The sequence below is a fragment of the Aotus nancymaae genome, unplaced genomic scaffold, assembly GCF_030222135.1.
Source record: "Aotus nancymaae isolate 86718 unplaced genomic scaffold, 86718_ANA_hifiasm-v0.15.2.pri h1tg000057l, whole genome shotgun sequence".
NCBI lineage: Eukaryota > Metazoa > Chordata > Mammalia > Primates > Aotidae > Aotus > Aotus nancymaae.
In genome coordinates, this window is record NW_026988471.1 from 36,490,110 (window position 1) to 36,503,548 (window position 13,439).

At 43.4% G+C, this 13,439-nt stretch overlaps 1 protein-coding gene across 2 annotated transcripts in view; it reads right to left on the reverse strand.

The window, feature by feature from the left end:
• Positions 1-2,788: 2,788 nt before the first annotated feature.
• Positions 2,789-13,439, reverse strand: part of CDC42EP3 (CDC42 effector protein 3) — a 28,848-nt gene continuing 18,197 nt past the window's right edge. For both annotated transcript variants that reach the window (XM_012475527.3, XM_012475526.3), the window contains exon 2: positions 2,789-7,663. In XM_012475527.3, coding sequence (XP_012330950.2) covers positions 6,660-7,424 — 765 coding nt within the window. In that variant the 5' untranslated portion in view covers positions 7,425-7,663 and the 3' untranslated portion in view covers positions 2,789-6,659. The remainder of the gene's footprint in view (positions 7,664-13,439) is intronic.

The following is a 13,439-nucleotide window of genomic DNA, read 5'->3' on the forward strand; positions in this document are numbered from 1 at the left end:
GTTGCTAGAGACTTGTGCTCCCACAGGGGGCATCTGATGAGTGAGTTCACATTCATTGTTGGTGGCCTGCAGATGCTGTTACTCCTGGAATTATTCTAGGGGGACTCCATGCCTAATAGAAAGCCTCACCCAAACAACCCATCTCCAAGGGTGGATTTTCCAGTCCTGGGGCAGCTGAGTGTAGAAGAAATTGTTTTGAACAGTACTGTTTTTCTAGGGTCATGCAGGTTCTGCCTATTTCACTTGTAACAAGGCTGGCCATGGATATGAGAATGACATCCTTTGGAGTTTTACTGCACATTTCCTGGGACTTAAAGATGGGAATTTTCTTTTTTTATTTTACTTTAAGTTCTGGGGTACATGTGCAGAACATGGTTTGTTACATAGGTATACATGTGCCATGGTGGTTGGCTGCATCCATCACCCTGTTATCTACATTAGGTATTTCTCCTAATGCTATCCCTCCCCTAGCCCCCCACCCCCTGACAGTCCCCAGTGTGTGATGTTCCCCTCCCTGTGTCCATATGTTCTCAATGTTCAACTCCCACTTATGAGTAAGAACATGCGGTATTTGGTTTTATGTTCTTGTGTTAGTTTCTTGAGATTGATGGTTTCCAGCTTCATCCATGTCCCTGCAAAGGACATGAACTCGTCCTTTTTTATGGCTGCATAGTATTCCATGGTGTATATATGCCACATTTTCTTTATCCAGTCTATCATTGATGGGCATTTGGGTTGGTTCCAAGTCTTTGCTATTGTGAACAGTGCTGCAATAAACATATGTGTGCATGTGTCTTTATAATAGAATGATTTATAATTCTTTGGGTATATACCCAGTATTGCGATTGCTGGGTCAAATGGTATTTCTAGTTCTACATCCTTGAGGAATCGCCACACTGTTTTCCACAATGGCTAAACCAATTTACACTCAAAGATGGGAATTTTCTATGGAAGCAGTACCTCGAAGGGTTTCTTTGTTGGGATTTTCAAGACCCAAATGTAATGGAAGAATCTTTTCACCACAGATGATACTTGACTTATGATGGGGGCTACATCCCAATAAACCCATGGTAAGTTGAAAAATATCATAAGTAGAAAATGTGTTTTCAATTTAGAACCATCCCAAGTTGGGAACCATCTGTATTTTGGTGGGTATTTGTGGTGCAAACGTTGGGGATCTTGTGCTATGCTGATATGACCATCTTGCTGACATGCCTAATAGGGTAGGGACTCAACCTGGGAGTGAATGTGAGCTTTCCTGAGGGGTAGACAGTCCAGACATCACCTCTCTGAGGCAGGTCCTCAGAAGTCTGGGGCTTCTGCTCCTCTCTGAGCCTCAGTTTCCTGAGTATGGACTTCAAGGAGTTTGAGAGAACTTCGGGGCTGTTTGTTTCTACTCAATTGAATTTTTTCCTACGTTGGTATGCCAGAACTGGCCCTCTTGGGTTCTAATGACCCAGGAGACACTTTAATGACATTTGGATTTTCCTGTTTCCTGGGGAGCTTTCTTCCTTAATCCTGGGGATACTCAAAGTATAAGCCAGCCTGGGAAAAGATGGGTTGAAAGAAATTCTTGGGGCCAGGCAGTGACTCACGCCTGTAATCCCAGCATTTTGGGAGACCAAGTTGGGTGGATCATTTGAGGTCAGGAGTTTGAGAACAGCCTGGCCAACATGGTGAAACCCCGCCTCTACTAAAAATACAAAAATTAGCCAGGCATGGTGGTGGGCACCTGTAGTCCCAGCTGCTCAGGAAGCTGAGGCAGGAGAATCACTGGAACCCAGGAGGCAGAGGTTGCAGTGAGCAGTGATCATGCTACTGCACTCCAGCCTGGGTGACAGTGAGACCCATCTCAAAAAAAAGTTCCTGGGGATACTGCTGGTGGGACAGCTATCCAGTGTGTTCAGCCCAGGGACTGTTAATGCCAACCTGCTTCATCTGGAGCTGTTTCAGGAGACACTAAGCCCCTCTCATTTCCTTCATCTTCCTAAATGACTTTCCCTGAGCACCTCACGTCAGCCTCACTATTGAGGTGTCCCTACTCTGGCCTTCAGGTCTCTGAATGGGCACTATAGACTGGGCATGAGCTTTCACAAAATGCTGGCTAATTTTATACAAACATCTACCCTTGGAACCACCTGTTCAGCAGTCTGAGTCCAGAATCTTTTCTTCTTCCACTGGAGTCTTCTTAGGAATGGGTCCCAATCTTTCACATCTAGATGTGGGCATTTTTTTACTCCAATCCCTATTCCTGGACTGTTTTGAGTAGAAACACTACTAGGATGTGAGTGTATCCTTTGGTTTGCTCATAATACTCTTTTCCTTCCAAGAATGTCCCCCTCCCTAAAATGATCTCAGCAGTCCCTCAAGGTACCTTTTGGGTCCTTCTCTTCCATGAAACTGCTTCATGTCTCTCCCTCCCCACTCAAAGCTCTTTTTTCCCAATCCTTTTGGCAATGAATCATGTGCATACTTTGCGACATACTCCAATAATCACTTTATGGTGAGCCTAATATCCACTTCACTTACTCAGCTTTGCTCATACTGATGTATGGCAGACATCTCTGTCTGCGTGATGAGTCTCTGGAATATTAACTATATTCTGCACGATGGCTTTGGTTTGGGCAGATGTTTTTATCTATCACCCATGTCGATCTGCTTTCCATGAAGGAAATTTGGCTGACCTTCAGAGAGTGGATTTACTGACCTCCATTGGAAGCCAATGGAAGTGACATCATTAATGAATTTTCTTTTAAAGCAAAAATGGAAGATAATTAAATGCAGCACAGTAGTTGTAAAACAGATTTCATTGTGTTATACATCACTTCATAAAGTAAGCATAGTTCCCATTCTTCCACGTTTTTTGCAGCATTTTACCACAGAATAATGACTCCCTAATAACTCAGCTGAAAAATATTTAGATCTACTTGCTCGAAGAATAAGTCAACATTAAACATTCTCAGATGAAAAGCTTGCTGGATGAAACAGTGCACCATCAGAATAAAGCATGCAATATATTTACAGTCAGATGAAACAAGTGTGTCCATAAATCTACCAGAAAGATCATCTCCTTTTTTTAGGAAATACATGTATTGCTTAGCCAGTACTAGTAAGTTAACGTGTGTGAATAATTTTGGGTATTCTGGCCTTCTTGAATCTCATACAGCCAAATCAACCAGAAGGTTTCCCCTCTGGGTTGATAGTGGCTTATCATTTGGCATCTGGAAGCTTCCCTAATTTTGCTAGATAGGGCTCTGTAGTGGGTGGGGACACAGGGCAGCACCCAATAACTCTGATTCTATGGCATATTGACTTGTCTAAGAAAAAATAAGTCAATCATTCAGATTAATCTGGGAGGCTAATTCTAAAATCGGATTTTATGAGAATTGCTAGATTTGGGGCTAGGTTGTTAACCTAATTTCCAAAAGCAAAACTCTTACTGGAGTGAAAACCATGTTGGCTCATACTATTGTGTTTATATATTTCATGGTAAAATGATTGTCTCACCAGGTTCCATATTAAGAGGAGGATTAGAACTGTATCATTCAGTATTTTCTTTTGTATGTTCTGAAATTTGTATGTTCTGAAATATTTATCAAGTTAATTTGTGGACTTATGGATTTTTTTCTATTCCAGGACTTCATTTGCAGAGAATGTTTAGAAAAGACAGGTCACTTGCAGTAATATGGAAGGACTAAACTGTGGTTCTGGAGACCCAGGTTCTCTTTGCTGTTCAACCAGTGTAGTCTTTTGTGTGTGCTGTTAACAGTGATTTCTGGCTCACTGAAATGTGTGAATGACTTCATATTTGTGAAGAGCTAAGTATCTGGATATATTAATCTTTTCAAGCAGATAATTTCAGGTAGAAATAATACAGCTTGTCTTTTGTTAGGTCTCACTAGGGGGAAAAAAATCACCCACGAGAGCCTTGCCTTCCTCAACAAGAAGGGACTCTACTTATACAAATGGCATGGTATTTTTTCTGGTTATTGGGTCACAGGTGGCTTGCCATTTGTTTTGAGTTTGCAAATCAAGTACATCTTGGGTTTCCTTTTCTTTAAACAAGTAAATATAAATTATGTTAAAGTGGGAGAAGGTTCATAGGATGAGAACATCAATTCAGCTCACAGCAGGTGTGAGTCTAAAGTGCCTCTTTGCAGGAAAGAAAGCCGCCACCAGCTGTCCATCTGCTCTCTGGGGAAGGGACCGGGCACTGGAAAGGCTGCCTTGGGAGAAGTGACTCAACAAAATCATTTGTAAGCCGGATGTAGCTTTGTTTCCTCTTTCTAATGGGGATATTTATTGCCATCTCAATTACACCTAATTCAATTAATAGAAAAAAAAATATGAAAGGACTCCCAGAAACTAAAATGGCTAACTGTAGGCAGGATGTTCAATTATTTAGACTCCATCAAACAAACCCCATACTGGCAGGGCTGTTCTCTCCCCAGTACTTACCAGAGAGGGAGCAGCGCTAATGCACAGCCGCGCTCCTCATCCTCTCATGAAATAATCTTTACCTTGAGGTCATGCTACAGATGAAGAGCAAAATGAAAGACTGAATATGGTCAATACTAATTAAAATGGGGGGAGATATTCAAAGAGTCTAAAATTGGCTACAAATAATGAGATACATTGGACTCTTCCTCATTAACAAGATTTAGAATAGGCTGGGAAGTTTCTGTTTGGAACTGTGAACTGTGATGGGTGTGGTCCAACAGAAAAAGAACACTGCAGAGTCATGGATAATGAAATACAACTGGGAAGTTAAGGAAAGCACACAATGCCCTAGGGCAAGCTTGTCCAACCTGTGGCCTGCATAGGCCCAACACAAATTTTTAAACTTTCTTAAAACATTATTTTATTTGCAGTTTTTTATATTTTTTAAGCTTATCAACTATGGTTAGTATTAGCATATTTTACATGTGGCCCAAGAGAATTCTTTGCCCAGGGAAGCCAAAATACTGGACACCCCTGCCTAGGGGAACTTGTTTTGTCTACTTGGTTAGTTGTCCTAATTGCATTTCACCTGCAGTCCAAAGGTTATTTTAGATGATAGAATTGCAAGAACCCCAAACCCAAAGAAAGAGTTGTTGAAGTGGTTGGGAGGAGGTCATTTCTGAGATACAGCTTAAGGAGAAATACACGTTTAAGAGAAGTTGCTGGCAGTTAATTGGGTGCAAGTGTTTTTCTTTGAGGGGGAAGGAGTGGTTGGCAAAGGGACAGGAATCTGTGTGTACATTTCCTGATCCTGTTTCCTTAACCAATATCCTCAGGGCATTTCTGGCACCTTAGGGTGGGGTAAGTGCTCTCTACTGCTCCTACTTTAGCTGCCTTAATCTTGTCTATATGGCACTTGCTGCATAAACAGACATTTGTCCTACAGGGATGAAACTGGACTTGCAAGAGTTTGCTGTAGAAGGTGTTCAAGTTAGGAAGATGCTCAGAAATGAGCACTGAGAGGGTGGATCAGTATTGACATTAAAAAGAAAAAAATTTGACCTTACATGTTCATTTATCCTAAAGTAGAGAGGCCCAGTTTCTAGCCTCTCAAACCATAAGGAAGTAATCAAAATGAGAATAGATGGAAATCATCTCTTATTTTAAAGGCTCATGTACATTTCAGAGAAGCAATTTCTCTAGCTAGACTTAGACTCTTATGGTCTTGTTTATTACTGTAAACAAGCAAGTTCGCTTTATCATTTACTCTTTATTGTGTTGTTTGAAGTACCTATGTAATGCAAGTATGTACTGTACTAATATACCTATATTTCCAAATAACATTACGTGGTGTAGCCCACAGTCTCTGCAGAAGCATCATGAATAACCTGTGCCTTTATACTTTACAATCCATTATTGGTTGCTGTTAAAAGTATGATAACAGATGAAGAAAAAACTAAGTATGAAATACACTTTTCCAAACACACACATACACAGCTTACAATGGAATCCCAATGGAAACAAGTCAAATGACAACATCTGATGTAGGATCTATAAAATGTAGACTCTGCAATAAAAAGCCAAAGGCACGTAAAAATATATTTTAACTTTAAAAATAACTTAGTTACAGTAATACTTTGCCTGTGTCTTACCAACAAGTAGCTGACAGTCAAAATTTGCAATATAGATATAATATATAGGGATATATAAGAACTACAAGAAAATCCCCAAAACCCATAAAGTTCAAATGTGAAAACAGAAAAGTTTTTAACACTGGAGAATTCGCTATGGTGAGCCCAAGCAATATATAGAAAAGAGTCTAGAAAAAAGGCTTAGGTGTTAAATAAATTTTGACTTCCTCTTGCTCAGAAAATGTCGGAGTGCTGTAAAGTTCCTAAATGTGACTTGCCCAGCCCTTCATAGCTATTGCCAATCCTGGCCAAGCCAGATTTCTTGTGTGTCTGCAAACAATACATGAGCTGAACATCACCAATGCCTGCTGAAAGTGGGCTCTGTTTTGCCAAGACAGGTTTTGCTTTGTTGTTTTTTTTTCTAAATTGTTTTTGCAAACAGAGCATAACAGGTAAAAAAATACTTTGTAAGAATATTATTTTAGAAAACCCATCATAAAACTGCAAATACAGCTCCGGAAGCCCTTCTCTTCAACTGCGGTTAATTTTTTGTACCTTTTACCCCAAAGGAAAAAGGTTGGCATCCTGTTACTTATTTTTATCCATGACATTCAGCACCTCATCCAAAAGTGAGGGCCCAAGATCAAGCTGCAGGGAGAGCAGGGAACCTGTAAGGTCAGAGAGGGACTCCTCTGACTTAGTCTTTCCCTTGATGAGCTCACAGGGGGCGGGATGGTCAAACATGTCCTCGGCTGGCCAGTCAGAGTACTGTTCGGACAGGCTGGAGGAGTGACTGTCCCTGCCCTGGCTGGACTGAGAGGCAGAACCGCTGGAGCCCCACGAGGTGTCTCCCTGGTGGACTGTCCCGTTCTCCAACAGGCTGCTTTTCTCCTGAGCTTTTTCCTCCATGACAGGCTCACAGCTAAGCCTGGGCAGCTTTGCTGGCCCAAAGGACTCCTGTTTGGAATTAAATGTCACTGGTGACAACAAGGGCAACATGAGAGCTTGGGACCCTCCAATTGTTGGGAGGGAGATGGCATTTTTGAGCACTGGGGAGGGTGTTTCTGTGAACACAGAGTCCGAGGTGCTGTTGGCCCGGAAGAACTCGTTATGCCCAGGGAACTGGCCCAGGTGTGCTTTCTCCTGGTTTCCAGGTAAAAGCTCATAGTTCCCTTGAAGAAAGGAAATATCTCCAAAGACGTCGTGCTGGCCCTCTTTGCCAATGTGGATGGTGTGGCGAAAGTCTCCAAGCGGGGGACTGATCATATCGGGAGACAGAATGTCCCTCAGTTTAAATTTCTTTCCTTTCTTGTTATTGGCTGCTTTCAGGTAAATTGGGGTCTTGGCTGGCATTTTGGAATTTGAGGATATCTATTTTGCAAGCACGGAAAAAGGGCCACTTTCTTCTCAGATGGTATATATTTCTGAAGAATCTTTTTTGATAGGGACTGTCACATCATTTTTCTCAAGTGGCTTCAGAAGTCACTATGAATTGAGATGGGGTCAAAGAGAACCTTCCAGAGGCTACGGCCAAGTGAGGCTTCCTAGAGAGCCAGTTACATCATCCAGTCTTGACCATCACCAGGAAAAACCTGGAGAAGAAACCAAAGCAGGTTATAATCTGAAGACCCTAGGGCCTTCCTTTTTACAAGAGCCTGTAAATAATGGCAGGACCAGTTCCAACTAAACCCGAACTTACCTTTTTTCCCTTAAATAACTAGATAGAAATTTTCATCTTAGTCTTATTTAAGGAGAAAGAAAAAGACTTAAAAGTCCCAAATCTTTGACACCAGTACTTTTTAGATATGGCCATGAACACGTCTAAGGTTTTAGTCCTTTTCCTTTATTCTAAGAATTGTTGTAAGCATAGATTCAGTGATTTAAGCTCCCTAAATATAACTGGATTTATTTTAAAATACATTTTCCTTTTGCTTTGATGTGTACACTAGCAAGACTAATGATATTTCATTGTTGGATCCCATATGTACATAAGTTAATGCAATAAGATGAATAGTCCTACAAGGAAAGGTGCTGGAATTATTTAATAAGTGACAACTATTATATGCTACCATCCTGCAAAATCTTAGTGGGATACATTCTTACAGATAAGAAAATAGAGATTCAGGATAAGCCCTTCCCCCAGAAAGTCACCTTTTCTCAATAACATATAGCCAATAATTAAGAGAGCTGGAGTTGGAATCGGGTTGTGGCAGAGAGTAGTGGGCTGTCGAGGATGTCAGGATTTGAAGGCATCCTGAGATGGGAGGAAAAGAACAAAACTGCTTGTGAGTAACCCCCCACATGGGCACCGAGGAAGGAGAGCTATGCAGACCCCAGGCACAATTATTGCCTGAAGTATAACTTACTGCTTACTTATATATAGCTTATATATATAATCATATAAAGGATTGTAGTTGGAGCTGTACAGACATTTAGTGCTGATTTATATAATCCTTATATATAACCATATAGTGCTTTGTAGTAGGAAGAATGCCTAGAGCAGTCACAGAGCAGAAGCAAGTACATGGGAAAAACAGCCAGACCAGAACCAATGACCCAGGAGGTAGCACCCCTGCCTGAAAGGGCAGACACTATATGGCAGGTCAGGGCCTCGACGGCAGTGCTCAGTAACTGCTGCATGGCCGGCTTGGAGCAAGAGTTATTCCTCCTGAAAAGTAGTTGCAGTACCTTGCATCCAGTTCTTGTGGAAAGTAGGCCTCAGGCCTGAGATCCCACGAACAACTGAGGGAGAAGAACCCCTCTGGTGTAATTGTACCACGGCAGCTGTACACCCTGTCAGCTTTTCTCACTACTGTGCTGGCTAATCATCCTCCTATAAAATACCTTAGAGAGGAGCACACTCTCAGCTCCCACTGCATTGGTTTACGGCATCCTTCTATAGAAATCCTTTGAAGTCTCCAGCCCTCAGATAAGAAGTGTTGTGCGTGGCACTTGTTGCACACAGCTCACCTCCTTGCCTCAGTGACCTAAGAGAGGTAGACCCCCTTTTTTTGTGCACAGCCCCCTATTGTGCATGGCCCACCTCTCTGACTAGGTGACCTAATGGGGTGGTCCCCTCGTTTGCTACTCATGTGATTATGTATGCCCTATCATCATAGATGATCTCACTCATGACCCTTCCCCCTGTCTTAATACAGATGCTTCTGGACATTTGGGGCCTTGCCTGTCTCCACTTGTAAGTGGCATGGCCCCCCAAGCCCAGCTGTCTTTTCCAGTCTGTGTCCTGTCACTTTACTTCTCGGATCCAGCACCTCAGCACAGCAATAGGGGACACCCCATGACCCTCTGTAGGGCTGTGGCCCTACACTGCTTCATTTCGAAGAGAAAACACTGTGATTCCATATTACAGGCTGTGCCTTCACTTGGGAATACTTCTGAAACATTACTGATAAGGCTGTATCCTCCCTGCAGTAGGCAGAATGACTTCTGAAACATTACTGATAAGGCTGTATCCTCCCTGCAGTAGGCAAATGACTTCTGAAACATTACTGATAAAGCTGTATCCTCCCTGCAGTAGGCAAAATTCTAAGGGGGAACCCCTATGATCTGCCTCCTGGTGTTAATGCCTCTGTGGGTAGAACCTGTGACTGGCTTCTTCTAACCAAGGGAGTATGGGAAAGGTGATAGGTCACTCCCTGATTAGGTTACATTATAGGAGATTCCATCTGAGCTGACAAGGGAAAGACTCCCTTTGCTGGCTGTGGAGAGGTGAGCAGTTACACTGTGAAGGGCCTATGGAGATGAAATCTGCCAACAATGTTAGGGAGCTTGGAAGTGGATCTTTCCCCAGTTGAGCCTCTGATGAGACCACCACCCTGGCCCACATTGAATCACAACTCAGTGGGATCCTGGAACTCAGCCCTGCTCAGATTCCTGACCCACAGAACCTGTGAGATGGTAAATGTTGTTGTAAGCGCTCAAGTTTATGGTGGTTTGTTACCACTGTAGAAAGCTAACACATCCTCCCTGCACATACTATATGATAAGACTAGGAGGGATGAACTGTAAGAAGGCAATGGGGATGTCAGGTCCTCTTTTACCCAGGAGATGCTCTTATCTTTTGAAAATAATCCTTTACCTCTGATGCTGACATACAGAAGCTAAACCCTTCCCCACGGCAGGAACTCCCCAAATGGCTCTGCCGTCATGACCTCTTCCCTCAGGAGCCTCTCCCTCTGGCTGCAGAGACTGCAAATAAATACTCCAAAGGCTGGGTGGGTTAGCTGATGTTTTGAAGGGAGCCACATTTGCTTTGTAGCAGCTGGAGGATGTCTGCATCTGCCCCATATTTCTTTCCTTTCAGCAGGAGTTTTAAATTCATTTACCAGTGGCAGGTGACAAGAACTGTGCTCCACCACCCACTGGCTTGGTAACAGCTAACTCAGTTTGGGAAGCAGCTAGCTCAGTGTGTCAGCAATCTGGCCAGCAACCCAGGCCTGAGAAGGCTGAAAACAATAAGCTGGAGAGAGCCAGCCTCATTCTGGCTCTGGGTGTGGGAGGAAGCAGAAAAGTATAAGGTGGTTTGTACTCACACAGAGTAGGCTGACCTTGGAGCTGCCAACAGTGACATGATCGTTGGTCCTGACACGCTCTCTCATGGTTTTCTAATTTAGGTCTTGTCTTTGTAAATAAAGTTGAAGCCCAGCTTCTTCCTGCTAAAACATCAGAACTTCCTTCCTGTATGAGTGTACAATGCCTAGTCCTGGCCTAGGGCCCCTGCTGTTCAGAGGTGGCCTTCCTGCCCTCTGGTCACAGTGTGGCTGACTGCCTGCAGGAGCAGCTGGGTGGCATGAGGAACAGTTGCCCACAGGAGTGGTGTCGTCAGCACACATGGCCAGGAAGGCAGCTGCCATGGAAAGATACAGTGTGTCCACCACAACTCACGGCATGCCAGGGCTGCCTGGGGTCAGCTGATGGAGGCAGGGTTATGCAAGGCCAGGTCCCAGAGTAGGGTGTTGCAATTATTTTTAAAAAAGAAAAATCTTAATCACTTAAGGCCTGGAGTTTGCAGTCAGCCTGGGCAACATAGCAAGACCCTGTCTCTCTGAAAAAAAAAGTTAGCTGGGCATGGGGGCTCCCGCTGATAGTCCAGTTACTCAGGAGGCTGAGGCAGGAACATTGCCTGGGCAACCGGGTTTCTACAAAAACTTTCTAAAAAGATTAGCTGAGTGTGGTAACGCGCACCTGTAGCTACTTGGGAGGCTGAGGTGGGAGGATTGGTTGAGTCCAGGAATTCAAGGGCTTCTCTATGTACCAAGCGTTGTTCCAACCCTTGACATGGACTAGCTGAAGGAGCCATGAGGCTATTACTATCCTCATTTTACAAATAGAATAATACTGCAGAACTGATGTCCAGCCACTCTGCCAAGGCTGCATGGCTATCAAGCATGAAGCCAGGTGGTGGGCTCAGAGCTTTGAGGTCTTGATATGACATTTGATGAGCACCCTCCCTGGGAATTCTTTCTGCTCTCAAATTATGAAAGGGGTGTATCCCAAAGCCTGTTTAAAACACAAATGTGTGGCAATGTGCTGGGCTGATGAGGATTAGAAACAGGCCCCACACATCCACTGATAGTCAAAATAGGAACAGGTTCAAACTCAGTAGAAGGCAGTTGGGCAGTATCTATCAAAACTAAATCATATGCCCTTTGACCTTAGATTGCACTTACAGGGATTTACCCAACTCATATATATGAGCAATAACAAGGCTGTTGAAACCAGCACAGTTTATAACAAACAGTTAAGAGATGGAAACAACCTAATTGTCCACCTATAGAGGACTGGTTCAAAAAATTAAAGTGCATCCATACAAATTAATACTATTCAGATCTAACAAAGGATGAAGAAGCATTTAATATGCTCATCTGAGAAGAGCCCCAGGATGTACATCATCAAAGGAAAAAAGGTGCAAAAGTGTGTAGGTATATCTGTACTGGCTTATCTATAAAATATTTCTGGAAACACACAAGAAATGTATAATAGTGACTGCCCACATAGAGGGGAAGTGGATGGAAGGGGGAACAGGGTGGAAAAGAAATTTTTCACTATATATCCTTTTATGATTTTGGATTTTCAAATCATGTGAATGAAATGCATCATGTGAATGAATGCATATGTACAGCTCAGATTATGCTTTCTTGGATAGCCAATTTTATACATGGCTGTTAGGTCTTGAAAAGCCGCCTGAACCTGTGAGTTACTGATCATAACACAAACATCAGGAAAATGTGTCCAAAAGCAGCATCTGCAATGGCAGTGTGCAGATATATGAAGACTTCACAAGAGGCCTGAACTGCATCTCCCTGAGCTTGGCTATGGGACAGATCACTTTTTCCTTCTGTGATCAGGCCTTCACCAAAAAGGCAGCATGGATCTCTACTTAGTAAAAGGGAAGAAATTTCAGAAGAGAAACTTTTGTAGTTGGAAGGGAAAGAGAGAAAATTCAACAGGAGGGAGACCGCGAGGATGCAGGAGGAGCTCCAGCCAGGGCATGAGTGAGGAGGGAAGTACAGGCAGGTGCAGTCGCCTGGGCCCATGAGGACAGCTCCTAGTGCAGGGGTGACTAGTAACACACACACATAACCTCTCATGATAGAACGGCCCTATATGCCATGATATGAAATCCTATCCCCCCTCATCATTTTAAGAAGACACCTGGGTTCTATGAGACTGGCGGTAGATGACCAATGTATCAGAACAGTCAGTGTGAGTCAGGGGAACCCCAGGGCTTTGCATTCTGCCCAGAAGGAAGAACCTGCTTGGAGGGGATGTTAGGAAGAAAGAAAAGGAAGAACTAAACAGGAAGGGCTTACAGGCTGGAAGCGAACTACCAGATACAACTAGGGAGTGAGCCCTCCGGAGAACTGTAGCTTTATGTTTCTCAGTAGTCAAGAATCTAACACCGGCATTAACCTGTGGGCACTGAGCCATCCGAGGGTGCCGGGCACTCTCACTTGGGCCTCTCCTTTCCTCATCTTGAACCCCCTTCTTGAAACCAAGGGCTCACTTTGTCACCCCAGCTGGAGTGCAGTGGTATGATCACAGCTCAATGCAGCATTGAACCCCTGGGATCAAGCCATCCTCCTGCCCCAGCATCCTGAGTAGCTGAGATTACAGGTGTAAAACACTGTAGTTAATTTAAAAAATCCCAGTTAATTAAAAAATTTTTTTAGAGACAGGGTCTTGCTATGTTGCTCAGGCTGGTTTTGAACCTCAAGTGATCCTTCTGCCTCAGCCTCCTGAGTAGCTAGGATTACAGATGAGTCTCACCAGGCCTGGCTCTCTAGTTTTCTTGCATTCCTCTACTCCCATTATCTTCCCCAAATCTTAAAAGACAGAAAGAAAGGT